This window comes from Pristiophorus japonicus, chromosome 6, assembly GCF_044704955.1.
Source record: "Pristiophorus japonicus isolate sPriJap1 chromosome 6, sPriJap1.hap1, whole genome shotgun sequence".
NCBI classification, from domain to species: Eukaryota; Metazoa; Chordata; class Chondrichthyes; family Pristiophoridae; genus Pristiophorus; species Pristiophorus japonicus.
The window spans coordinates 248,049,365-248,077,285 of NC_091982.1; the positions used below are offsets into that span (position 1 = coordinate 248,049,365).

General features: G+C 46.3%; 2 protein-coding genes and 1 long non-coding RNA gene across 3 annotated transcripts in view; 2 read left to right on the forward strand and 1 right to left on the reverse strand.

Moving 5' to 3' along the window:
- sec62 (SEC62 homolog, preprotein translocation factor) overlaps nt 1-6,681 on the forward strand; it is a 48,713-nt gene extending 42,032 nt beyond the window's left edge. Inside the window, exons 7-8 of the mRNA XM_070883808.1 lie at nt 713-832; nt 3,895-6,681. Coding sequence (XP_070739909.1) covers nt 713-832; nt 3,895-4,361 — 587 coding nt within the window. The 3' untranslated portion in view covers nt 4,362-6,681. The remainder of the gene's footprint in view (nt 1-712; nt 833-3,894) is intronic.
- A 2,606-nt stretch (nt 6,682-9,287) lies between these two features.
- nadkb (NAD kinase b) overlaps nt 9,288-27,921 on the reverse strand; it is a 68,059-nt gene continuing 49,425 nt past the window's right edge. Inside the window, exons 9-12 of the mRNA XM_070883807.1 lie at nt 22,369-22,468; nt 18,821-18,978; nt 16,835-16,917; nt 9,288-11,204 (exon numbers count right to left, since the gene is read on the reverse strand). Of these exons, the coding sequence (XP_070739908.1) occupies nt 11,045-11,204; nt 16,835-16,917; nt 18,821-18,978; nt 22,369-22,468 (501 nt within the window). The 3' untranslated portion in view covers nt 9,288-11,044. The remainder of the gene's footprint in view (nt 11,205-16,834; nt 16,918-18,820; nt 18,979-22,368; nt 22,469-27,921) is intronic.
- LOC139266031 (uncharacterized) overlaps nt 17,161-27,921 on the forward strand; it is a 50,658-nt gene continuing 39,897 nt past the window's right edge. The window contains exon 1 of the long non-coding RNA XR_011593674.1: nt 17,161-17,235. This is a non-coding gene — a long non-coding RNA (uncharacterized lncRNA). The remainder of the gene's footprint in view (nt 17,236-27,921) is intronic.

The window sequence follows — 27,921 nt, forward strand, 5'->3', positions numbered from 1 at the left end:
CCCCTCTCCCCGCCTTCTCCTTCCCCCTCTCCCCGCCTTCTCCTTCCCCCTCTCCCCGCCTTCTCCTTCCCCCTCTCCCCGCCTTCTCCTTCCCCCTCTCCCCGCCTTCTCCTTCCCCCTCTCCCCGCCTTCTCCTTCCCCCTCTCCCCGCCTTCTCCTTCCCCCTCTCCCCGCCTTCTCCTTCCCCCTCTCCCCGCCTTCTCCTTCCCCCTCTCCCCGCCTTCTCCTTCCCCCTCTCCCCGCCTTCTCCTTCCCCCTCTCCCCGCCTTCTCCTTCCCCCTCTCCCCGCCTTCTCCTTCCCCCTCTCCCCGCCTTCTCCTTCCCCCTCTCCCCGCCTTCTCCTTCCCCCTCTCCCCGCCTTCTCCTTCCCCCTCTCCCCGCCTTCTCCTTCCCCCTCTCCCCGCCTTCTCCTTCCCCCTCTCCCCGCCTTCTCCTTCCCCCTCTCCCCGCCTTCTCCTTCCCCCTCTCCCCGCCTTCTCCTTCCCCCTCTCCCCGCCTTCTCCTTCCCCCTCTCCCCGCCTTCTCCTTCCCCCTCTCCCCGCCTTCTCCTTCCCCCTCTCCCCGCCTTCCCCACCCCGCTCTCCCCGCCTTCTCCTTCCCTTCCTCAACATCCCCCTCGCTCTCCCCTCCCTTCCCCACCCCGCTCTCCATCTATCTTTATTTCAGCAGCAGGCACGGATTCTAACCTTTTGTGTGTTTGATTATTGAGCAGTAATTGCGGTGATTGCTGCTACGCTCTTCCCCCTGTGGCCGGCAGAGATGCGAGTCGGTGTTTACTATCTCAGTGTTGCAGCAGGCTGTTTTGTTGCCAGCATCCTACTCCTCGCCGTAGGTGAGTAACGATCTTTCTGTTCGAATCATTTGTATCTGAAAATAGCTGCTGATTCATTTGAAAGGTTGAGGATGAGTCAATTGCACTCAATCCGAAGGAAAACAGACATTAAGCAAATCGAAGAAATGTCAAAGTTAATTCCATTTCATATTAAGAAAAACAAATTGGTGATTTTGTATCCACATCCAGGCACAGCATTTAAAAATTATAGATTGGATAGTTCCCCATTCCAGGCAACCTGTGACAGCATCAAACATGCCCAGGTCAAGTGTAACATGTATACATGCAGTGTAAACATTTTTTTGTTCGTTCGTGGGATGTGGGCATCGCTGGCATTTATTGCCCATTCCCTAATTGCCCTTGAAAAGGTGGTGGTGAACCGCCTCCTTCAGCTGCTACAATCCATTAGATGAAGATATTTCCCACGGTGCTGTTAGGGAGGGAGTTCCAGGATGTTGACCCAGCGACGATGAAGGAACGGCCGATATATTTCCAAGTCAGGATGGTGTGTGACTTGGAGTGGAACGTGCAGGTGACGGTGGTCCCATGCGCTTGCTGTCCTTGTCCTTCTCGGCGGCAGAGGTCGTTGGTTTGGGAGGTGCTGCCGAAGAAGCCTTGGCGAGTTGCTGCAGTGTATCTTGTAGACGGTACACACTGCAGCCACGATGCGCCAGTGGTGGAGGGAATGAATGTTGAAGGTGGTGGATGGGGTGCCGATCAAGCAGGCTGCTTTGTCCCAGATGGTGTCGAGCTTCCTGAGCAGGCATGAGCAATTATTTGGACTGGAGGGCCACTTCAAAAGTTTTAGTGAGATGCTGAGGGACTCGCACCAATCGCAAGGTCCCATGCTGACCGCTCACCATGGGATGTGGGCGTTGCAAACAAGGCCAGCATTTATTGCCCATCCCTAATTGACCTTGAGCGGCTCACTAGGCCATTTCAGAGGGCAGTTAAGAGTCAACCACATTGCTGTGGGTCTGGAGTCACATATCGGCCAGACTGGGTAAGGGCGGCAGATTTCCTTTCCTAAAGGACATTAGTGACCCGGGTGGGTTTTTGCAACAATCCAGTAGTTTCATGGTCACCATTACTGATACGAGCCTTTCATTCCAAATGTATTTAATTAACTGATTTTAAATTCCCCAGCTGCTATGGTGGGATTTGAACTCATGTCTTTGGATCATATTCCAGGCCTCTGGATTACCAGTTCAGTAACATAACCACTATGCTACCGTCCTGCCGCTGGAATCTCCATTCTGACTGGCACTTGTGGTGTCATTACACGCAGCCTTTTTAAAAAGCTGTGCAATCGGTGAGACACTCCTTTCAAATATACTGCGATGGGGCCCCCAAGGCCTCCAGTTATTGCTGACGGGTTTAACAACGGATGGCTGTCTTTGTTGTTAAGTAGCATTTAATTCCAGTGTGGGTTTTGTGTTGAAAAGACATTGGAAACTGGATTTTGAAGATACTACCCCAATTCATTTCAGTTGGGGCGAGAACAGGATTTGAAACAGGGTTTCGGGGGAAAATGAAATGACTGCGTTGTGCATGAGGTCCCCAAGGCTATTTACATTCACGAGCTCTGCCCCGACATCCACTTCACACTAAAGATGCTTAGATGTTTGCATTTTGCAGAACTGTTTGGCTCTAAGTAAAGTCAGCACTATCTGGATGTGTAGCTCCCATAAAGATAAAATTCCAGAGGGCCACATTCACACTGCACTCATCTTTAGCCCCTTCAATCGCAGTTCAGAGGGTGAGATTGATTAAGGTGGGAGAAGACTCGTGTGGAGCATAAAAACACTAGCACTGACCAGTTGGGCCAAATGGTCTGTGTCTAAGCTGTAAATTCTATGAAATCCAGGTTTCACTTTGTCATTGTAGCATCGTGCCTTAATCTGTTTAAATGAGGCCCAGAATCAGGATTCGAAATGCCATGTAGAGATGTAGCTGGTAATCATAGAATCAAGACATTTACGGCACAGAAGGAGGCCATTTGGCCCATTGTGTCCGCGCCGCCCAAAAAAGAGCTATCCAGCCGAATCCCACTTTCCAGCTCTCGGTCCGTAGCCCTGTAGTTTACGGAACTTCAGATGCACATCTAAGTACTTTTTAAATGTGGTGAGGGTTTCTGCCTCTCCCACCCTTTCAGGCAGTGAGTTCCAGACCCCCACCACCCTCTGGGTGAAAAAAGTTCTCCTCAGCTCCCCTCCAATCCTCCTACCAATTATTTTAAATCTATGCCCCTGGTTATTGACCTCTCTGCCAAGGAAAATAGGTCCTTCCTATCCATTCGATATAGGCCCCTCTTAATTATATACACCTCAGCTAAATCTGCCCTCAGCCTCCTCTTATTCACATACCTTTTTTTATAAAAAATAATTTGCAGCTGGTGAGTTAGTTGAATTTGTGGTGCTGTGAGGAGGATCTGGACAGTTGATCTGTGAGTTATCATTGATGTCCACACAGTAGGATATCCCGATCAAATTGTGCAGTGCTCTGGCCAGATCGTACCTTGAGTACTCCTAAAATAGTACAATCACACAGCACAGGAGGAGGCCATTCGGCCCATCGTGCCTGTGCCGGCTCTTTGAAAGCACGATCTAGTTAGTCTCACTCTCACTCGCTCTTTCCCCACAGCCCTGCAATGTTTTCCCATTCAAGTATTTATCCAATTCCCTTTTGAAAGTTACTATTGAATCTGCTCCCACCGCTTCCAGATCACAGCAACTTGGTGTGTGAAAAAAGTCTCCTTATCTCCCCTCTGGTTCTTTTGCCGATTACCTTAAATCTGTGTCCTCTGGTTTCCGACCCTCCTACCAGTGGAAACAGTCTCTCCTTATGTACTCTTATCAAAAACCACTCATAATGTATAGAAGACACAAAATCGCTTGTCCAATAGACAAAACAGCATAAGATGTCTTTTTCTTTTTACATTTTAAATTGTCTTGACAAGATGCATCGGGTATGGAAAAGCACTGTACCTTTTGACTTTCATTTTTATCTGTTGCTTAACGCTGGTGCCTATTTGATTCTGTTCTTTGCGTCTTTCTCCTCAGCTCGGTGCATCCTCTTTCTCTTAATCTGGCTCCTCACCGGTGGTCGACACCATTTCTGGTTCCTGCCGAACCTGACGGCGGACGTTGGCTTCATTGACTCCTTCAGGCCCCTGTACACGCACGAGTACAAGGGGCCCAAATCCGACTCCAAGAAAGCGGGCGAGGAGACGGAGCCCCAGAAACGACCGCAGCCCGACGGCGACAAGGGGAAGGAGGGAGAGGTGGCGGCAACGGCGGCGGGAGCAGAGACGGTGGAGGCGGGTAACTCGGCCGGGGAGCGGCAGTCAGACACAGACAGCGACCGGAGGGACGACGATGGTGGTTCCCAGCACAGTAGCGGGAACGGGAATGACTTTGAAATGATCACTAAAGAGGAACTGGAACAGCCCACGGACGAGGAGGAGGAGGATGAGGAAGAGGAGGAGGAGGAAGAGGACGAGACACAGCCGTTGCACAGTAAGTCGTAGAACGGGGACTGCTCCATCTCCAGCAACTGAGCACGAGTAGCTGATGTTGAGAACAGTTCCACATTGGGATGGAGACATGTTCCCGGTCCACTGTGGATGCCACGATGAGATATTGTGAAATGTTAAAGCTGCATGATAATCATAGCATTTTAAAATTACCCCGCCCCAGTCAGAATGATCATAAGCCACGATATTTCGGCGGAGGAGTGAGTTAGAGGTAACCTAGAAAAGCTCGTTAGTATTAGCACATTTCAAAGGCCATGACGAGTTCTGTTCCGCACCAGTGTGCATCATGTTTCAAATTACCAACGCAAAGCCCAATCAACTAGACGAACCTAATGGCCCTAAAGGATTATGTCTGAAAAATCATGTCTGTGTATCTTCTTACTCGGCGCAAAGTATTGAGAGACAAGATCTTGAATCAGTGCTCTGTTTGGCATGGTTTAAGGAGGTCGATATCAGTGTTTCAGGCACCCCAAACTCCTGTGACCCGAGGCTCATGGGCTTCAGTGCAGATAACGTATGCTCGGAGCCCAAAGCTTGTGTGTGAATCAGTAGATGGTGCAAAAAGATAGTCTGGCTGCGTTCAAGCGACTTGCATCTTCATCGCCAGAAGCAGTCCTTTGCGGTTTGGAAAGCGTGTAGATGTGGATGGTTTGTGAAAAGTCGGTCATTTTCACTGCGGGTTTGACCAGTGATCGCAGTCAGTGGCAACCCTGCCCAATGCGGCAAAGGGAAAGTGGTAGCTTCTTCTAGACCTTTTGAAGTGGATTGGTGGCTAAGAAAACAGAAGCAATACTGGATGACCCGATCTGTGTAAGAGGATACAGCTGTTTCATGAGCTGCTGGAATCTGAAGACAGACCCTTGAAGCGGTCTCATTTCTGCATCAAACACCGACACTTAACCCTTTGTATAGCAATTAAAATTCACTTGTCCATCACTTCCATCAACCTTTGAGGTAAATGTGATTTATAATCATACAGCAACAAGTGCAGATATGTGTTTTGTGTTATGATAGGTAATGGAGGGAATTGGTTAAGCGTATGACAATACAGTGTTTAACAGAGGGAGAACCTAGCTATGAGCTTATAATTAGGTGCCATCATTTATGCTGGGGCATACACAGAAGGTAGGAAGGTGGCTTGTTCAGACTGCAGCTATAAAGCCCCTGCCCCTTCAAAGTTTAGGATTACACAGTTGAAGCATTTTTCCTTTTAATGCCCCATCATTACTCTCGGCCCTTGACTGAGAGAGCAGTGGAGTGAACAAGAAATAAAGATTGAGATGCGCACATTCACCTTCCAAGCTTACTTGGCTGTGGAAAGCATTCCTTCTGAGTCATGCAGAAGTGACTGTCTATCCCATTGCATGTAATTGTGAGTGTACAAGATCATCACTAACTAGAGAGGTGTAAACTTTCCTCACAGAGGCAATGCAATCCATAATGGTTTGCAAAGACTGGGGCAGTTGAGGTGTATCGTCATGCGGGCAAAAGGAAAGCTTTCCAGAAGTTTGAGAGCTTTGACTGCGTTACAGTATATTGTAAAATGAGTCCTACTTTCACAATAAAATACCAAGTTCACACTCACTCGTGCAGAATGTAGCATCTCACGGGCTACTAAGTCCTTTTCTCTCCCCCCCCCCCCCCTCAGCTCAAACACACATTACACCCGCCTATTAGAAATGACAACCCTGTTTAATTTGGATGGTATTCAGTCAGTTTCAAACCTTCCACCAGACCTCTGGCGCATTATTGGTGGCTGATGTATCGCGTTAAATGTGGAACTTTATTGGTTTCCATCATCGGCTCATCGTGCAGTAACTGAGCTGACAGTGCCCGGAGCGTGGACCACACATCTTTGTAGTTAACTGTTTAATTGATAATTAAACTATAGCACAGAAAAGAAATACTTGGTAGTGTAGGAATTTTCTATATTCATATGCTTTTCCTAATGAGATGATGAAGCATTTTTTTTTCTGTTATCATGTGTCTTTCTTGGAGAAAGATTTGCCAGCGTGCCAGTGGTTTTTCTGGTAGTGAGTATCTCGACCTGCTCTCAAATGGTATTTGAGTATTCGTACATCGTCTAGTGTAGCTACAGGCCAGTGCTATGTCGTGTATATTGCAGCGGAGAGAGAGAGCAGGGGGAAATGCTTGCTCCTTGCTCTTGTTCAAACCCAGTTATGTCCATATTTGGATTGATATATAATTTAAAGACTTGTCTTTATGATTACTGGAACATTATTTAAACAATAACTGTTTAGCTAATTGAGGAAGTAAATGTATCCTTTTAAGGCAATAAAAAGAAACATCTGTCTGCCTGTGTATTTTCCTTTCCAGTCTAATTCTCGTACAAATATGGTAAAGTGGCAACATTTCTCACCTTTTCAAAATCTCATCCTCGTTTTCAGATCCCTCCATGGTCTCGTCCTCCCTATCTTTGTAATCTCCTCCAGCCCCACAAACCTCCTGAGATATCTGCTCCTCCAATTCTGATCGCTCCATTGGTGGCTGTGCCTTCAGCAGCCAAGGCCCCAAGCTCTGGAATTCCCTGCCTAAACCTCTTTACTACTTTAAGGCGCTCCTCAAAACCTACCTCTTCAACCAAGCTTTTGGTCACCTGTCCTCGTATCTCCTTATATGGCTGTGTAAAATTTTGTTTTATAACACTCCTGCGAGTGTTAAAAGGGCACTGTATGAATGCAAGTTATTGGTATTGAGCGAGAAATGACCAAAGCTGTCCCTTTCACAGATCAAGGATTGTGCTGAACTCTGCCTAGCTCATTCAGTGTCCTCAGGGATGTTGGAGCTCTACTTTGGAACTTTAATCAGAATTTTTAAAGATAATTGGCAAACGAACCAGGGGGGAAAATGAGGTGGAAAAGATTTACGCAACGATTATGCTCTGGAATGTGCTGCAATAGTAACTTTCAAAAGGGAATTGGATACTTGAAAAGGAAAAATGGGACTAATTGGCCAGCTCTTTCAAAGAGCCGATACAGGCACGCTGGGTCGAATATCTGCCTCTTGTGCTGTAAGATCCAATGGAATTCTTCAACTCTCAAAGTGTTATGAAGTAAAGCAACAGAGTGGGTGGTAAACTTTCTTTTTCAGTGTCAGGCTATAGGAGCTTGACAGCCTCGAGGCCCTTATCACAAAACCGGGGGACAAACAGCTTAGGATTTTCCATGCATTTACTGTGGAAAAATTGTGAACAACTTGTGCCCCTTTGTGATCAGGAGGAAGAATATCTGCCCATAATCTCTCATCACACAACCTCCTTTATTCAACCCTCTTCCACAGATCATTTCCTCAGCCCCAGAACACTGCCCTGTGGAGTATTTGACCATCCGTTATACGTGTTGAGCTGTCTACCATACATTCTATATTCACCCCGACCCCTCAGGCTGCAGTCTAATGGCACAACCTGTCCCATTATTGGGTTGAGGAATCTAAAGCCTGGAAATGACCATTGGTGGTAATAGTGGAAGAACTTGCATTTCTATAAGCACCTTTCAAAGCCACTGGATGTCCCAACGAAATACTTTTTGAAGTGTAGTCACTGTTGTAATATAGGAACCACAGCAGTGTATTTGTGCGCAGCAAGATCCCACCAACAGCCATGTAATAATGACCAGGTAATCTGTTTTTAGTGATAATTAAGGGATAAATATTGGCCCGAGGACACTGGGGAAGAACTCCCCAGCTCTTCATAACAGTGGCCATGTAATCTTTTGTAGACAAGGCCTCGTTTCAATGTCTCATCCGACAGTGCAGCACTGGGAGGAGTGTCAGCCTAGATTTTTGTGCTCAAGTCTCTGGAGTGGACTTGAACCTTCTGACTCAAAGGTCAGAATGCTACTCACTGGGAATTGGATTTATTTTCCCCCCCTTATTTACTAACCAGTAATTCACAATTACTGGGTTGGGATACTTCAGAAATGTGAGCATAATTGGAATCGTGCAGCACAGGTGGCCATTTGAACTCTTTGAAAGTCCCCTGCTCGTTCCCATAAGTAGTTATCCAATTCCCTTTTGAAAGTTACGATTGAATCTGCTTTCACCACCCTTTCCAGCAGTGCAGTCTAGATCATAACATGCATGAAACAATTTCTCATCTCCTGGTTATTACCCATTCACCACTGAAAAGTTTCTCCTTTTCTCAAAACTCATCATTGTGAACACCTCTTACATCTCCCCATAACCTTCTCTGTCGCAGGAACATGCTGGTAAATTTCTGCTGCACCCTCTCCAAGATCTTGACATCCCAAAGTGTGGTGCCCAGAAAGCTCTCTGCCTTTGATGAATAGTTTCCCTGACTCATGGTCTTTTGAAGCCCGGGAACATTAAGCTTGAAATAAACAGAATATCTATTCTTCATATCCTACAGCAATGTAACAGTTGAGAGGTTCAAGTAACTTAAAATGTCATAATTGAATTTAGTCCCTGGCTGTGGGCATCACAGGCAAGGCCTGCATTAGTTGCCCTGCAAAGCGATTTGATAGTTCCTCTATCAATCGCCAGTGTGACAAAGTACTTCTGAAATGCTTGGCTCAGTTTTTAAGATTCAAGGCCTCTTGTTCTGTATTTCCAGTTTCTCTCTAGGTACATGATTGGATCTCTCAACATGTCTGCATAAATAAACTTGGTACCATTCTGTTGAATCTGCACTGTACCCCTGAAGCACACCATACTGTGGCTTAGTATTATCTGCAAACTTGAATATTCAACACTATCCCTTCATCCAAGTCACTAATCTACATGGTGAAAACCCAAGGCCCCCATACAGATCCCTAGAGAACACCACTTGTCCCAACCCACCAGAGAACAAACCTTTCATCTCCACTGTCTCCCCTCCCAACAAAGTTACCTCCAATTCCACGCACGCTCAATTTTAATCTAAAAGTAAACGGCAGAGAATGGTTCAAGTTTAAAATGCTTTACTGAAAAAAGTTTGTGGTAAGTTTGTGTAATGAGCTGGATACTTTAACTGGAAATGTAACATGTTCTGTGGCTATGGTCACAATAAGTCTGCATTAAGTTCAACATCTTCCCCTTTATCCACCAAGAAAATATATAGTGTTTTATCTTTTGGTTTTCTTTGATTAAATTTAAATACTATTGCTGTGTCAAACAAACATAAGCTGGAAGTCACTTAAGTTAGTATGACCTCATCAAATTGAGGGATGCCAATGTTGAACTTTCAGCACTCCAGCTCAGGTAAAGCTCTCTGCAGTCACAGAGAACTCTGCCTCTGCCCTCAGACCACCCCCTGCCGCACCAGAATAGCATTCATTGAGGAACTGGAACCGAGAGCAATCGTTTGTGTAGTTGAGTTGTAGACACACGCATTCTAAACAAACTAAACTGGCCCAAATTCTATTCATGCACAGGCCCTCAGATACTTGTATACCACAAGGTAACAGGATCCTGATCCACTGCATGACCAAAAGAAATATAATATTGCAGCCTAAAGCCATCCCGTCCCACCAACACTTCAAGACACTGCCCCGAGAGCTCACTGCAAAATGACAGGCCGCACAAATTCACCTGGCTTTCATTTATTTTTTTTGCAAGTTTGAAAATAGTAACACTTCTAAAATTACTCTGTTGTACCAATCAATCAGAGTCACCAGGCAAGGATTCCTCCTCCCTAAATGCAACATCGCTAGGCCAACAAAAAGAACATACGATGAAGTGCGAGCTAAAGATGCTGCAGTGTATTTTCACAACTTTTTAATACGACAGTTACTCCGCTGCAAAAGAATTTCATTGTGTGAAGCGCTCGAGACATTTTGGCAATGTGATAAAGTACAATTCAAGTATTTTCTATTTTCTGAGCACAAAGTCTGTTTTTGCAGCAGATAGACACTGCAGGTTATCAGTATTCACTTGAGGCACCAACTAAAACTTGGAGAGATGCTTTTTTTTCCCCCATTGTCATCTTTCTCCCACCCTCTTGGCACCAACTGTGACCGAGGTCCAGTTCTGGGGGGGGGCGGGGCAGGGAGGAAGGAGGAGAAGAAGAAGAGAGGGAGTCAGGAAGCCCTCTGCCAGGAGTGGGCCGCACAGCTTGATTCAGTCTTCAAAACATGCACTTCCCATGAGGGTCTGTAACTAACGGTCAGGATGGGGCCACCGGCTCATTTTGCTCCTCTCTGGCCCAGGGCGGCTGAGGCCCGCCCATATTAGCATCCCCACAGCACACAGCAGGGCTTAAAGCTGGTCAATGCCACACCAGGCATTTGACTCAACAACCCTTCAGAGCAAAAACTCTTCCATTTTACAGCACATCTGCAGCTGGGCAATTGCCCCAAGGACACATTCCACTGTACAAATTTGATTAACTATTACTTAATAAAGGCACCTGAAGAAAAAATAAAAATAGTAACATTTGAATTCAAGTCCATTGGGAAGAGAGTTGGTGCATCTTCATTACTCTTCCCCAGCTTTATGAATCCCCCCGGATGATTATGGTATGAAGAATTGGGCGGGGTGGGGGAGGGAAACGGAATAGTTATATCCGATGGAATGCAAGTCTAAACTGCAATCGGATACAGAATACTGCCTGACGGTTAACAATTTGAACAGGATAGATACTCCATTAAGCTTAGTACAAAAGGTTATATCATTCTTCTATGTGCAGGAGGCATTGGGGAAAGGGATGCGCCCCTTGTAGATTAACACTCTGTGTCTGAAGAATCCGTGATCTCCTCAAAGCGGGACTGCTTCTTGCGGACGTTCCAGTGCAGGCACTCGGCCAGGCTCTCGAACCAGTCATACACCAGGTCGTGGCAGCAGATCGATGGCACCGGGTAGCACGACGTAGTTATGGTTATGCTAAGAAAAAAAGCAAAACGTTATCCCACTCCTACCTCAGCCCTGTTTCAACGCAAGCTCGAGGAACAGCACCTCATCTTTCCATCAGGCACTTTATAGCCTTTCGGCTTCAACACGGAGTTCAACAAGTTTAGATCACAACCACCACTCCCATTTTCTTGGACAGGAGGAGCAGTTGATGTTGCCACTTACACCTCCTTAGACCCATCGTTTGTTTCTTCACTTGTCCCATTACCAGCCGCTTTTGCCTCGCACCATCATCATCCCTTTTGTTATTTAATCACTTTTCTCTGGCTCTGCACTTGCTTAAAAACTGTTAAAGCTCTAACTTCTTCCAGTTCTGATGGAAGGCCTGAAATGTTAACTGGTTCCACAGATGCTGAGTGTTTTCCAGCATTTTCTGTTATTTAACATTGTTAAACCTGACCAAGGCTGTGGGCTCTGCTCTTGAAATGAATGCTCATCAGCATCCAAAATGGCAGGCACAGCAAGCTCAGTGAAGGTAGCCCACATCCCAGAACAATTTTTTTTTAAAAAAAGCTTTTGTTCATCTTCCCTAGTACAGTATCTCTGTGGCTCGGTGTCAAATTTTGTCTGATAATCACTCCTGTGCAGCACCTTGGGACATTTTTATACTTTATAAAAGGTGCTATATAAATTCAAGTCGTCATCCTGGCCAACACACCTTCCTCAACCAAAATCAGATTTATTTCCTGCTTGTGACACCTTGCTGCACACTAATTGGCTGCTACATTCTCTAACACAAGAGTGACTACACTTCAACAACAATCCATTGGTTGATGCCATAACAGAAATACAAGTTTTCTTTCTTGTTGCCTGGGGGCCACCTGCAGCCCATTTCCCCTCTGCCCTGGGGCCACAGACATGCTTCTGGGCCCTCACACCCTGCTCAGTTATGGGATGTTGACCAAGCTGAACTGTGGCGTTTTGTTCCTTATTCAAAAAAGGCTGCAAGGATAAACCCAGCAACGACAGGCCAGTCAGTTTAACCTCGGCAGTGGGGAAGCTGTTAGAAACGATAATCCAGAACAAAATTAACAGTCACTTAGACAAGTGTGGATTAATTAAGGAAAGCCAGCCCAGATTTGTTAAAGGCAAATTGCGTTTAACTCACTTGATTGAGTTTTTTTGATGAGGTAACAGAGAGGGTTGATGAGGGCAATGCGGTTGACGTGGTGTACATGGATTTCCAAATGACGTTTGCTAAAGTGCCACATAATAGGCTTGCCAGCAAAGTTGAAGCCCATGGAATAAAAGGGACAGTGGCAGCATGGATATAAAATTAGGTAAGTGACAGGAAACAGAGAGCAGCGGTGAACGGTTGTTTTTTTGGACTGGAGGAAGTTATACAGTGGTGTTTCCCCAGGGGTCGATACAAGGACAACTGCTTTTCTTAATATATATTAATGACTTGGATGTGGGTGTACAGGGCAGAATTTCAAAATTTGCAGATGACACAAAACTTGGAAATATAGTGAACAGTGAGGAGGATAGTGATAGACTTCAAGAGGACATAGACAGGCTGTTGGAATGGGTAGACACGTGGCAGATGAAATTTAACACAAGAAAGTGCGAAGTGATACATTTTGGTTGGAAGAAAGACGACAATATAAACTAAATGGTACAATTCTAAAGCAGGTGCACGAACAGTGAGACCCAGGGGTATATGTGCACAAACCGTTGAAGGTGGCAGGGCAGGTTGAGAAAGCAGTTAAAAAGGCATATGGGATTCTGGGCTTCATAAATAGAGGCAGAGTACAAAAACAAGGAAGTTATTATGAACCTGTATAAAACACTGGTTCGGCCTCAATTGAAGTATTGTGTCCAATTCTGGGCACCGCACTTTAGGAAGGATGTGAAGGCCTTCAAGAAGGTGCAGAAAAGATTTACAAGAATGGTTCCAGGGATGAGAGACATGGATAGATTGGAGAAGCTGGGGTTGTTCTCCTTAGAGCAGAGAAGGTTGAGAGGAGATCTGATAGAGGTCTAGTAGGTCTAGACAGAGTAGAGAGAAACTGTTCTCATTGGCAGAAGGGTCAAGAACTGGAGGTCACAGATTTAAGGTGATTAAAAAAAAAAGCTTTGGTTCTTCTGCCAAACAGCGAGTGGTTAGGATCTGGAACACACTACTGCCTGAGGATGGTGGAGGCAGAGTCAATCGTGGCTTTCTAAAAGGGAATTGGATAAGTACCTGAAGGAAAAAAAATTACAGTGCTACAGGGAAAGGGTGGGGAAGTGGGACTAGCTGAGGTGCTCTTGCAGAGAGCCAGCATGGGCTCGATGGGCCGAATGGCCGCATTCTGTGCTGTAACCGTTCTGTGATTCTCGATGGCAGTGCTATCTCAGCTTTCACATAGCATGCACTACTGGTCTATAGTTTTCCTTCTGTGCCGGTAGGGAAGTGCCTGGGCTCCACTTCGGGATTTAAATCAGCTCACCATGTGGTGAACAACAGGCACAGACCAAGACCCAACACTCTGATGCAGTGAGTTAAAGTAGCCAGAGTGTGATTCTTCAACAGTACACTGGGTGGAACGGTGGCCCTCAACACAAGGTCAACACTGTGTAGAGCCACTCAACAGGTTTCACACTGAAAAACTCAAGTGCTTCTTGCAAAGCAATTTTGCTCGTGGTTCAGTTGCTGGCATTCTCGCCTGAATCAGAAGGTTGTGTGTTCAATTCCCACTCCAGAGACTTGAGCAAAAAATCCAGGCATATTGAAGGAATGCTGCACTGTAAGAAATGCCGACTTTCAGATGGGACGTTAAACTGAGGCACCGCCTATCCTCTCAGGTGGGCGTAAAAGACCCCATGGCACTATGTCGAATAGGAGCTGGGAGGGGGAGGGAACAGGGAGTTCTCCCCGGCGTCCTCGGCCAATATTTATTCCCCCAACCAACATCACTAAAACATGATCTGGTCATCATCATATTGTTGTTTGTGGGAGCTTGCTGTGAGCAAATTGGCTGCCGTGTTTTCTACATTACAACAGTGACGACACTTCAAAAAATACTTGATTGGCTGGAAGGACATCTGGATATCGTGCAAAGCGCTACAGAAATGCAAGTCTTTCTGCAGCCAAAATGATTTCTGAAAATTCTGCTGCCTTTCCACCTTAAGAAAAAGCCAGCAAGACAGTGAAAAAACACACACTGTGGGGTTAAGCAGTCTCATATCCTACGTGTGGCTCAAGCATCTCAGAGACTAGTGAAGGAGGCTGGGGGATTGAACCTGGGACCTCCTGGTTAGCGATACTCACTGGGCAGTGAATTTACAAACTCCGCCACTGGTGAACCTACCAAAAACAGCTAAACTAGCAGACAAGCCCAGTCATACTGAAGGCACTGCACTCCGTTGTGTGCTGGCATAGCTGAATTAATGTGCAAGAGAGGGAGTTTCTCCTCAGGTACCCAGACATTATTGTCAGTTCATCCAGTTTCACATTATCCAGGAGCTATGTGCCACTTCTAGAATCGCAATATTTCTTCGGAGGCCAGCACCTCACATTTATATAAAGCGTTTGACACAATAATAAAACATTCCTTCACAAATGAGCAGTGGCAGTTGAGCAATGAAACATTTAAGCAGGGAACGGCAGCATAATGGTTATGTTACTGGACGTAATCCTAGAGGCGTGGACTAATGATCCAGAGACAGGAGTTCAATCCCACCACAGCAGCTGGGGAATATAAATTCAATGAATTAAATAAAATCTGGAATAAAAGGCCAATATCAGAAATAATGACCATTTAACTATCGGATTGTTGTAAAAACCCACCTGGTTCACGAATGTCCTTCAGGGAAGGATATCTGCCATCCTTACCTGGTTTGACGCCAGACTCTCAGATATGTGATTGACTCTTGACTGCCCTGTGAAATTGGCTAGCATTTAGGGATGGCCAATAAATGCCGGCCTTGCCAGCAACATCCACATCCCAAGAATGAAAAGTCAGATCAGTGTCAGCTTTGCCCAGTCGAAGCTACTTTGAGGCAAGTCTGCTGGTCTCTAAATCACGACCAATAATCAGCGATCGATGGCCCGGAATCTGCCGCTAGCGCCGAAGTGTCTCGCGATCTGTGTGTAGAGAGGGCAGGGCACAGCGCAGCCAATGTCGGAGCAGTGAATGAGACACCCCAACTTCAGGATTTCCGTGTTAGGCTGCGCATGCGCCAAATCTTCAAGTTGCAGTCAGTTTCAAAGGCGAAATGACGGCGAATGTGTCATGCAAGACTGTAAAATCCAAACCAATGTCTTCCTTTTTGTTTAAAGAACATAAAAAAGATACTAGACAAAAATATTGTTCCTAAAATAGAACAGAAACTCAATTTGCCCATTGTGTAATGCCAGTAAACAGCTATACCATGGAGAACATAAAAACATAAGAACTAGGAGCAGCAGTAAACCATGTGGCCCCTCGAGCCTGCTCCACCATTCAATATCATGGCCGATTTGATCCTGGACTCAGCTCCACTTCCCTGCCAACTCCCCATAACCCTTTACTCCCTTATCACTCAAAAATCTGTCCATCTCCACCTTAATTATATTCAATGACCCAGCCTCCACAGCTCTCTGGGGCAGAGAATTCCACAGATTCACGAGAAGAAATTCCTCCTCATCTCCGTCTTAAATGGGCTGGCCCTTATTCTTAAACTATGCCCCCTAGTTCTAGATTCCCCCACGTAGGGAAACATCCTCTCAGCATCTACCCTGTCAAGCTCCCTCAGAATCTTAGAAGTTTTAATAAAATCACCTCTCATTCTTCTAATCTCCAATGAGTACAGTCTCAACCTTTCCTCATTAGACAACCCCTTCATCCCAGGAATCAACCTAGTGAATCTTCTCTGAACTGCCTCCAATAAGGAGACCAAAACTACGCAGTACTCTAGGTGTGGTCTCACCAACACCCTATACAGTTGTAGCAAAACTTCCCTACTTTTATACTCTTCCCCCTTGCAATAAAGGCCAACAATCCATTTGCCTTCCTAATCACTTGCTGTACCTGCATACTAACTTTGTGTTTCATGTACAAGGACACCCAGATCCCTCTGTACAGCTGCATTCTGTAGTCTCTCTCCATTTAAATAATATTTTGCTTTTCTATTCTTCATACCAAAGTGAATAACCTCACTTTTCCCACATTATACTCCACCTGCCAAATCTTTACCAATTCACTTAACTGATCTATATCCCTTTGCAGACTCTGTCCTCCTCACAATTTGCTTTCCCACTTATCTTTAAGTAAATTTGGCTACATTACACTCAGTCCCTTCATCCAAGTCATTAATAGATTGTAAATAGTTGAGGCCCCAGCACTGATCCCTGTGGCATCCCACTAGTTACTGTTTCCCAACCTGAAAATGACCCATTTATCCAGACTCTGTTTTCTGTCAATTAGCCAATCCTCTATCCTCCCCAATATATTACCCCCAACCCCGTGAGCTCTTGTGTAGTAACCTTTTATGTGGCACGTTATCGAATGCCTTTTGGAGCATCGATGTTAAACCACCCCGCCCCAGTGACTTTGCCCTTGTGCCACATCTAGAAACTATCAGCATAAAAGAAAGTTCTTGCAAGGAGAGGATAGAGGCAGCTACAGTGCTATACTTGCCTGTCATTGTGTTGAATTTCCTGTCTCCTCCTGCCGTCAAAGGAGACCCACGCTGCGTTCCTGGTATCGGGCGACAACATTATCTTCAGAAAACAAACAAACACAGGTGCAGCTTGTAAGCTTAGACTCTCGTTCAGCAAGTCCAGACACAAGTTCATTTGCACTTTCTGGGACCCTGCAGTTAACATGTTTTGAAACACAAGGTTCTTCACCGAGCCTAACTGAATGGCGTACTGCAGGTAACTTGAGCTCTGCTCAACAGGAACAGATACTCGAGGACGAGGCAGCGTTACTGGATTTCTCTCTCCAATTTCATCCCCTACTCTCCACGGCCACACGCTGGAGCGAGTCTCCGAAGGCAGCAGCGGTACTCCGAGACCTCGCCTAAGCAGCCGGTCATTGTATGTATCTATAGAGAGCGTCGCGGGCTATTCAACCGTGGGGTATGGGCACAACCAAGTCGCCTCTCTCCTCATGTGACACCCACACGTGCACTTTCCAGCACGGAGTTACTGGGTTCTAATCAGGACTGAAGCATGGCTTATTAACCCTTCCTTGACCAAAGCCAGAGAGACCAACAGTGGCGCCAAGCTACCACTCCTGCCAAACCAACAAGCTCAGCAGAGGTCAAACCAGAGTGTACCATGGTTCTCCACAGTTCAGTACATCTACAGACTGGAGCACATAATCCAGGCTGATGGTCCAGTGTAGTACTGAGGGAGTGTCACACTGTCGGAGGCATCACCTTTCAGAGAGACTTTAAACGGAGGCAATAGTCTGCTCTCAGATGGATGTAAAAAATCCACAACCAAGGTTCCCTTTAATTTTTTGGGGGGTATGCAATCCATTCAAAAAAAAAAAAACCACGTGTGGTTTTTCCTATTTAAAAGCCGCTGATCTGAGCGCCGCAGAGCGCTATTTAAAGGGACATTGTCTATGATACTATTCAAAGAAGAGCAGTGGAGTTCTCCCATGTTCCTAGTCAATATTTAGCCCTCAACCGTCACTAAAACAGATTATCTCGTCATTATCACACTGCTGTTTGTGGGAGCTTGCTGTGCACAAATTGGCTGCTGCGTTTCCTACATCACAAAGTGACTACACTTAAAAATGTACTTCATTGACTAAAAAACATTTTGGGTCTTCATGAGGTCATGAAAGGCGTTATAGAAATGCAAGTTTCTTTTCACATGGTGCATTTACCCACTGACCTATCAGAGAAGCTAAAGATAAAGATAATATATTTTAAAAACTACAACTTGTCAAGAACGTAAGAATTAGGAGCAGGAGTTGGCCATTCAGCCCCTGTAGCCTGCTCCGCCATTCGATAAAATCACGGCTGATCTTCAAACTCAATTCTACTTTCCCACACAATCGATTTCCTTAGCGTCCAAATATTTATCAATCTCAGCCTTGAATATACTCAAAGACTCAGCATCCACAGCCATCTGGGGCAGAGAATTGCAAAGATTCACAACCCTCAGTGAAGAAATTCCTCTGCATTTCAGTCCGAAATGGTCGACCCCTTATTGTGAGACTATGCCCCCTAGTTCTAGTATCTCCAGCCAGGGGAAACAGCCTCTCGGCATCTGTCATGCCCTCTGGAATGTATAATGTTTCAATGAGATCACCTCCCATTATTCTAAACTCCAGAGAATATCGGCCCATTCTACTCTATCTCTCCTCTTATAACAGCAGTCTCATCCAACATTTCCCACGCACCGATCGGGAGCTCCCGCGCAGGCCACTCACAAGCTGCTGTCGCTGGGAAAGATACCGATCATGCGCGGCCGAGCAGCAAGTTTAAAGGGATCCGCACGGAGAAAAAAAAATAGTAGAGGGAACATTGGTCTTATCCCAGAGATCAATCTTGTTGACGAGAGGTTTGAATAATGCAGCAACCTAGCATCCTCTGAACGGACTGCGCCGTACTTGAGGTTTGGTCCCTCGCCACGTGGGCGAACCGCTGAGCCTGCACAAGCTCACCTTCAGCTCCATTCCCGCCGGTACCACGATGGGTCGGAACGAGAGCGAGTGAGGGCAGATCGGTGTGATCATGATGGCCGGGACGTTTGGGTGCATCATCGAGGCTCCTGCTGCCGCGGCGTATGCTGTGCTGCCCGTCGGGGTGGACACGATGACACCTGAAAAACCAAGCACACAACCCACCACATCAATACCATGCACGCCCACAGACCAGGCAACAACCCCAAACACCCAGCGACTCTTGCAAAAGAAAAGGGGCAACGCAACTGGGGCGGAGAATTCCAAAGATTCACAACCCTCTGAGTGAAGAACTTTCTCCTCATCTCCGTCCTAAATGGCCAATCCTTTATCCCAAGACCATGCCCCCTAGTTCTAGACTCTCTCAGCATTTACTCTATCACAAGGAGTGGTTGAGGCAAATAGCACGGATACATACAAGGGGAAGGTAGATAAACACAAGAGGGAGAAAAGAATAGGATAGAATAAAAGGGTTAATGAAGTAGGTTGGGAGAAGGCTCAAGTGGACCATAAATGCCGACACGGACCAGTTGGGCCTGTTTATGTGGAATGTTCTATGAATTCTATGCAACTGTGTAAGTTATTAGAGATGGAGAGGAATGGTAGGACGACTCCCAGACAGTCACTGCCCACTGGAACAGATAGCACTGGGCAGGAGTGAATTACTTGAAATCTTTCAAAGGAGGACATTTCCACTTAGAGATGGGCTAGGATTAGATGGCCTTATTGGTAACTGATAGCCCCTGGAACTTTGCTTAATTACCTCAATCAATAAGTCCTGGCTATATATCACTCAACCAATCAATAGCACTTATTGCTATTCGTGGGATCTTGCTGTGTGCAAATTGGCTGCTACGTTTTCTATATCACAACTGTGACTACACTTCAAAAAGGTACTTACTTAGCTGTAAAGTTTATATCCGTCGAAGCTGGGGGCAAATATCCCAGGGTTTTCGCAACTGTCTCAGTCTCCCTTCCCCCCCCACCCACCCCTCAACTTCTGTCGCTCGGAGGAGAGTCCCTGACTGGGTGGGAGATTGGGGGTGGGGGGTGGGTTGGAAAGGGGTCATTGGTGTACATGGCTGCACCATGTCTGCCTGGGGCAGACTTGATGGACTGGGTGACTTTTCCTCGTGCACTTTTTCGTATGTAGGTATAACAGGGCTCCTACCCACCAAAATCCTCACCTAGATATCAGCGTGCACCCAGAAACATGGTTTATCATAGAAATTTACAGCAAGGAAGGAGGCCATTTCAGCCCATCATGCCGGGCGACCAAGAGCTATCCAGCCTAATCCCACTTTCCAGCTCTAGGTCCGTAGCACTGGAGGTTATGGCACTTTAAGTGCACATCCAAGTATTTTTAAAATGTGGTGAGGGTTCCTGCCTCTACCACCCTTTCAGGCAGTGAGTTCCAGACCCCCACCACCCTCTGGGTGAAGACATTTCCCCTCGTATCTCCTCTAAACCTCCCCCCCCCACCCATTACTTTAAATCTATGCTCCCTCTGACAAGGGAAACAGGTCCTTCCTATGCACTCTATCCAGGCCCCTCATGATTTTATACACCTCAATCAGGTCTCCCCCAAGCCTTCTCTGTTCCAAAGAAAACAGACCCACCATTTCCAATCTTTCCTCAGCCAAAATTCTCCAGTCCAGGCAACATTCCTGTAAATCTCCTCTGCACCCTTTCCAGTGCAATCACATAATTCCTGTAATGTGGTGACCAGAACTGCACACAGTACTCCAGCTGTGGCCTAACCAGTGTTTTATACAGTACAAGCATAACCTCCCTGCTCTTCCTGTATTCCATGTCTCGACTAATAAAGGCAAGTATTCCATATGCCTTCTTAACCACCTTATCTACCTAGCCTGCAATCTTCAGGGATCTGTGGACCTGTACTCCAAGGTCCCTTTGTTCCTCAACACTTCAGTGTCGTACCATTAAATGTGTATTCCCTTGACTAGTTAGACCTCCCCAAATGCAGTACCTCACACTTATCCGAATTAAATTCCATTTGCTACTGTTCTGCCCACCTGACCTGTATATTGATATCTTCCTGCAGTCCACAGCTTTCTTCTTTATCAACCACGCAGCCTATCTTAATGTCAGCTGCAAACTTCTTAATCATACCCCCAACATTTAAGTCCAAGTCATTGATATATACCGCAAAAAGCAAGGGACCCAACACTGAGCCCTGCAGAACCCCACTGGACACAGCCTCAGTTTCATTCCTTTCTTTCCTGTTTTAACCATTACATTACTATCAGCTGTTGCTCTGCTTCTTCCGCCACGGTGATATTTCACTAAGTCCCAGAGTCTGTAGCTGAAGGTACCGTCATCAAGTGGGGCAAAAGGAGAGGGACATGGACAAGAGGCCCGAGCCGTGCTGGGTGGGGTGGGGTGGGGTTGTATGACGAGAGGAAGATAGAGAGATGCACAAGACAGTGAAGGGCACACAAGGACAGGATTGTTAAATTTGAAGCATGAAGGGACCAGGAAGCAATGTAGGTCAGCGAGGATAGGAGTGGTGGGTGAGCAAAACGGTGCAAGACTGCACTGGGGGGGCAGCAGATGTTTAGGGAGGGTGGGAGGCCGGCCAGGGCAGCATTGGAATAGTCGAGTCTGGAGAAGAGAAAGGTATGGATGAGGGTTTCGGCAGCAGATGGGCAGAGATAGGCTGAAGGGTAATGTGCCGGGGGTGCAAGAAGGCAGTCTTTGTGATGGAGGATAAGGGGTCAGAATAGGAAGCCGAGGATGCGAACAGTCTGGTTCATCCGGAGGCAATGGCTGGGGAGGGAAGATGGAAAGTCCCATCACTAGCATATTAGAGACAGCTCTGCAACTAGTAACTGCAAGTTCCTGGGATGTGGATGTCGCTGGCAAGGCCAGCATTTATTGCTCAGCCCTAACTGCCCTCGAAAAGGTGGCGGTGAGCCGTCTTCTTGAACCGCTGCAGTCCGTGTGGTGAAGGTGCTCCCACAGTGCTGTTAGGGAGGGAGTTCCACGATTTTGACCCAGCGACGATGAAGGAACAGCGATATATTTCCATATCAGGATGGTGTGCGACTTGCAGGGGAACGTGGAGGTGGTGGTGTTCTCATGTGCCTGCTGCCCTTGTCCTTCTAGGTGGTAGAGGTCACATGTTTGGGAGGTGCTGCCAAAGAAGCCTTGGCAAGTTGCTGCAATGCATCTTGTAAATGGTGCACACAGGCGCCAGTGGTGGAGGGAGTGAATGTTTAAGGTGGTGGATGGGGTGCCAATCAAGCAGGTTGATTGAGCATGTGGAGAGTATTCCATCACACTCCTCCCGACTTGTGAAGTGAGAAAAGCAAACCATTTGGTCGGATGATCCAAGGAGTTATCACGTGACACTTAACCCATGCAATATCCAAGCTGAGAAAGGGGGCGGGGGCAATGGATGCAGAAAGAATATTCCACTCCCCAAAATGCTGGCTCACAAACTGCTTCCAAACATTTACAACTGGCATGTAAATAAGGTGCAAAGAATGCTGTATTATTCATCGTACCATCGCCCTGCACAGACGTAATGAGCCTCCCATCCAAGTACAAGTCCACGTTGGAGAGGTACGAGGAAGGGCCTCGATCCACCACCACCTCATTCAGCACCTGTAACAACATCCGTTCAGAGGAATTAATGTCTGGCAACACCACAGGATGCACTTAGACTAGAAGGAAAAAGATGCCATTAAACAAATAATACAATACACCCCAACTTTTTTGTATGTAAGTATTTCACACCACATTCCCAGTGTCATGTCCCACTGTTTTCCTGCACCGCTGCCACACACATTTTGCTTCAGAAGGCCAAAGGAAGATTTCAATTTTGTCTGATTTCTCTTCAGTTACTTAGGAAAGCTACAAAAGAAACATCCCAAATCTATGAGCACAGAATCAAGACAGAGGAAAAACAGCAGCAGTGAAGTTGTTCCAACTAACTTGCACTTTGCGGGGGATAAATGGATTGGTGAGACATGGACTTTAGTCCAAGGATCTGCGCTGCGACTGTTTATGTAAATGATTTGGAAATAGGCACAAGGGGAATAAGAGACGTTTGCTGACAATCCCAAATTAGGGAGCTTGGTAAACTAGCAGAATGCAGATTACAGGAAGGCAGAGGTGGGCAAGCAGGTGGCAGATGCAGCCCATGCAAGAAATTTATTGTCATACACTTTCAGAAAAAGAACAGTTAAAGAAAATCTATCCTAAATGGCAAGATCCTTAGCACAGAAACAGTGCAATCTAGGGATTCAGATTTGTACATCTAAAAAGGTGTGAATGCAAAAGAAAAGGCCGCAAGATATTCAAATCAGAGCACAAGGAAGTGATGTTGAATTTTCACAAGGCTTGTATGGTTAGGTCACAGTTGGAGGTAGTTCTGAGCACTCCCATCATCACTCTGCTGTGTTAACTGATCCCATCCAGGGCAACAAGACAGCTGCTTCAATCCGCTCAATGCTGCAGGCTTAGGAACATAAGCACATAAAAACTAGGAGCAGGAGTAGGCCATTCAGGCCCTCGAGCCTGCTTCGCCATTCAACAAGATCATGACTCAACTCCACCTTCCCGCACAATTCCCATATCTCTTCATTCCCCAAAATCTTTCGCTCTCAGTCTTGAATATATTCAACGACTGAGCATCCACAGTCCTCTGGGGTAGAGAATACCAAAGATTCACAACCCTCTGAGTGAAGACATTCCTCCTCACCTCAGTCATAAATGGCCGACCCCTTATTCTGAGACTGCGACCCCGTGTTCTCGATTCCCCAGCCAGGGGAAACATTTTGTCATTAACCACGTCAAGTCGCTTAAAAATTTTATAAATTTCAATTAGATCACTTTGCATTTTTCTAAACTCTAGGGAATATAGGCCTAGTCTACTCAATCTCTCCTCATAGGACAATCCCCTCATCCCAATGAACCAGTCTCATGAATCGTCATTGCTCTCCCTCTAAAGGCATGTATCCTTAGGTAAGGAGACCAGAACTCGTCACACTACTCCAGGGATAGTAGTCAAGGTATTCACTCGGGCTCTATCCAATGGCTCCTACTGGAACATATAGATGCATAATGTGGGACAATGAAGATCTGCAGCCCAAAACTTAATCATTTACCAAGTAAAAAGAAAAAGACTTGTATTTCTGTAGCACCTTTTATGACCACTGAACTTCTCAAAGCACTTTACAGCCAATGAAGTACTTTTGGAATGTCGTCACTGTTGTAATGTAGCCAAGTTGCACACAGCAAGCTCCTACAAACAGCAATGTGATAATGAGCAGATAATCTGCTTTTGTTATATGGATTGAGGGATAAATATTAGCCAGGACACCGGGGATGACTCCCCTGCTCCTCTTCTAAATGGTGCCATGGGATCTTTTATGTCCACCCGAGAGAGCAGATGGGGCCTCCAAAAGATGACACCTTCAACAGTGCAGCTCTCCCTCAGCACTGCACTGGAGTGTCAGCCTAGATTAATGTGCTCAAATCCCTGAAGTGGGTCTTGAACCCACAACCTTCTGACTCTGCGGCGAGAGTGCTACCCACTGAGCCACAGCTAACACCTGTACTTTATCAAATGAAGTGCAACACCAGCAGCAGGTGGTAACTTCAGCTTTCCACCGGCTGCAGTTTGACTGCGACTAGCGACTGCCTCCTGCACTTGAAAGTTAAGATGTCAGCAGTGCCCCGAGTACCTAGGCGCGGAGCTGGTATAACTCGCTGATGTTGGCTGGTACTGCTCTAATGCAGATAGATATCGCTCTACAAACGGGAAGGGTCCAGTACACCAACATACTGAACGTCAGGTACAATCCCATTTGCCCCATTCAGCAAACAAGGCTGTTAGCAACACATCTCATTAGTGAAGTAGTAATATTCACAAGCTCCAGCTCCATCTACTGGCCACAGCTCGCACTGCCTCAGTGGCAGGTCTGGGAGAAAGTGCATGCGTTCAATTGTGCCAAACAGCAGTCAGGTCACTGTTTATGCAATCTGAGCAGATCTCTAGTCAGAGATAAGCTTTCGACCCTGCAGCATCAGGAGGAGGGGTGACGAAAATTTAAAAAGTTATTTTATTCCTGCCCAATTTTTTTTTTAATTAATTTTCTCTCACTTTTAGGTGTCTATGAGCTTTGCCTCAACATTCAACAACTTGCATTTATATAGCACCTTTAATGTAGTAAAACATCCCAAGGTACTTCACAGGAGTGTAATCAGAAAAGAATTGACCCCGAAAGGCTTTATTCGCCTTGGAAGGAGTGCAGCACAGATTCATCAGAATGTTACCAGGGATCCAAGTGTTAAATTACAAGGAGAGATTACATAAACTAGCCTATTATTCCCTGCAACATAGAAGGTTAAGGGCTGATTTAATTGAGATTTTTAAGAGTTTAGAGGAGTTTAGAAGAATGAGAGGTGATCTCGTAAGATTCGATGGGGGATTGACCCTACTACTAGGGGGATCAAGGGGTATGGCGAGAAAGCAGGAATGGGGTACTGAAGTTGCATGTTCAGCCATGAACTCATTGAATGGCGGTGCAGGCTAGAAGGGCTGAATGGCCTACTCCTGCACCTATTTTCTATGTTTCTATGTTTTCTATGTTGTTTCCCCTGGCTGGAGAGTCTAGAACTAGGGATAAGGGTCGGCCATTTAAGACTGAGATGAGGAGGAATTTCTTCAGAGGGTTGTGAATCTTTGGAATTCTCTACCCCAAAAGGGCTGCGGATGCTGACTTGTCGAGTATATTCAAGTCCGAGATGGATAGATTTTTGGACTCTAGGGGAATCAAGGGATGGGGGATAAGGAGGGAAGATGTGTTGAGGTGGATGATCAGCCATGATCTTACTGAATGGTGGAGCAGGCTAGAGAGGCTGTATGGCCTACTCCTGCTGCTAATTCTTGTTACGTTGAGGATTTTGAAAGGAATTAATAGGGTAGAGAGAGAAACTTTTTCTGCTGGAGAGTCTAGGACAAGGGGACTTAGCCTTAAAATTCAGAGTCAGGCCATTCAGGAGAGAAGTTAGGAAACACTTCTTCACACAAAGGGTGGTAGAAGTGTGGAACTCTCCTACAAAAAGCAGTAGATGCTAGCTCAATTAATAATTTTAAATCAGATATTGATAAGAATTTTGCAAGAGAAGGGTATTGAGGGATATGGAGTCAAGGCAGGTAAATGAAGTTAAGATACAGATCAGCCACGATCTCACTGAATGGGGGAAAACAGGCTCAAGAGGCTAAATGGCCTTCTCCTGTTCCTACGTAGCAAAGGAGGAATCATTAGGACAGATCAATGAATATCTTAAAAGGAGGGGAATGGGGTGAGCACACAACTTCTCAACCTCTGTTAGCACCATACAGCTTCAGCTGCAGACTGCTGCACGTCGAAACTATACCAAGAGGAGTTCCAGTTTTCCATCTTAATCACACTGGGTATGGTGGTGGAGTGGTTATGTTACTGGAACAGTAGTCCAGAGACCGAAACCTAGGTGCGAGCTCAAATGGCAGTTTGAGAATTTTAATTCAGTTTCAGAAATAAAAAAGCTGTTGAGCATGAAGTTGTCGGAATGTCATTAAAAACCCAACTGGCTCACTCATGTCCGATAGGGAAAGAAATCTGCCGTCCTTACTTGGCCGATGTGACTCCAGTCCTACACCAAACGCGAGCCAACAGCAAGTCACTCGCTTGTATCAAGGCTCAGCACCACCGTCTCAGGGCAACTAGGGATGGGCAATAAATGCTGGTCTGGCCAGCCTCCCTTTTAAAAAAAAAAAAAGAGCCAGACCCCAATGGGATAAAGTTGCTTTCAAAGCACTCCATAGCCAGGTCCCAGGCCTACCTTGGTGATTATCTCCTGTCTTACATCCCTGCGCACTCCCTCCACTCCTCTAGCTCCAGAATTCTCCTCACCCTTCTCTCTCCTCTCCATTACTGGCACCAGCTCGTTCAGCCCCACGCCGACACCTTCTTATTTTCTATTAGTCATTTTCGGGATTTGTGCGACACAGGCAAAGCTGCATTTATTGCCCATCCCAGTATTACCGAGGTGGTGGTGGTGGCCTTCTTGAACCACTGCAGCCCATGAGGGAATGGTGCTCCCACGATGGGTGTTTGGTAGGGTATGCCAGAATATTAGGCCCTCAACAGTGACAGAACGGGCATATATGTCCAAGTCAGAATAGTATACGATTCGGGGGAGCGGGGGGAAAGAGGAGACACCTGGAGGTGATGGCATTCCCACGATCTTGCTTTCCTCTGCAGTGTAAGTCACGGGGGTTGAACATATCTACCCAGCGGGAATCATAGGATGCAGACAAGATAAAGAACCAACACCTCATCACTAACCCAACAGCAGAGGTCCCTGGCTTTGACGACCTTGCTCCACAAGCGGACGATGAGGGACGACCCGAAGTGTACTTGTGGCCATGAGTTCCAGACCATGGAACACGTCACATCAACCTGTCCACCGAGATCTGTTGCGGGAGGCACCTCATTTCCCCGCTCGCCGCCTCAGGAGGCCAGCGAATGGAGAGCCAAACTAGGCTTCCCTTTATAAGTTTTTCCCGTCATATGAAACATCATCATCTACCCAGTGCCCTTCACCAGGCCACTAGCTTTCAAAAGTTTCCACAAAACCCTTTTCTTGTTCTCTGTGTCTATCTTGGCCTTTAACTGCTCATTGTAAAGCACTCATGTCTTCCTGAACAGAATGAGTGTTTTAGAAACACAATCTGTTGCTACTAAGTCACTGGACAAAGCCGTGACTGACAGTAGGTATCAGCCGTGGCTCAATTGGTAACACTGTCACCCAAATCAGAAAGTTGTGGGTTGACGTCCTACGCGAGACCAGACACAAAAATCTAGGCTGATACTCCCAGTGTAGTACTGAAGGAGTGCTGCAGCCATCGGATTTGACAAGATGTTAAACCAAGACCAGAGACTGCCTTCTCAAGTGCATGTAAAAGATCCCATGGCACTATTCAAAGAAGAGCAGGAGAGTTTCTCTGGTGTCCTCGCGAATATTTATCCCTCGGCCAACATCAGCAAGAGAGATTATCTGGTCAT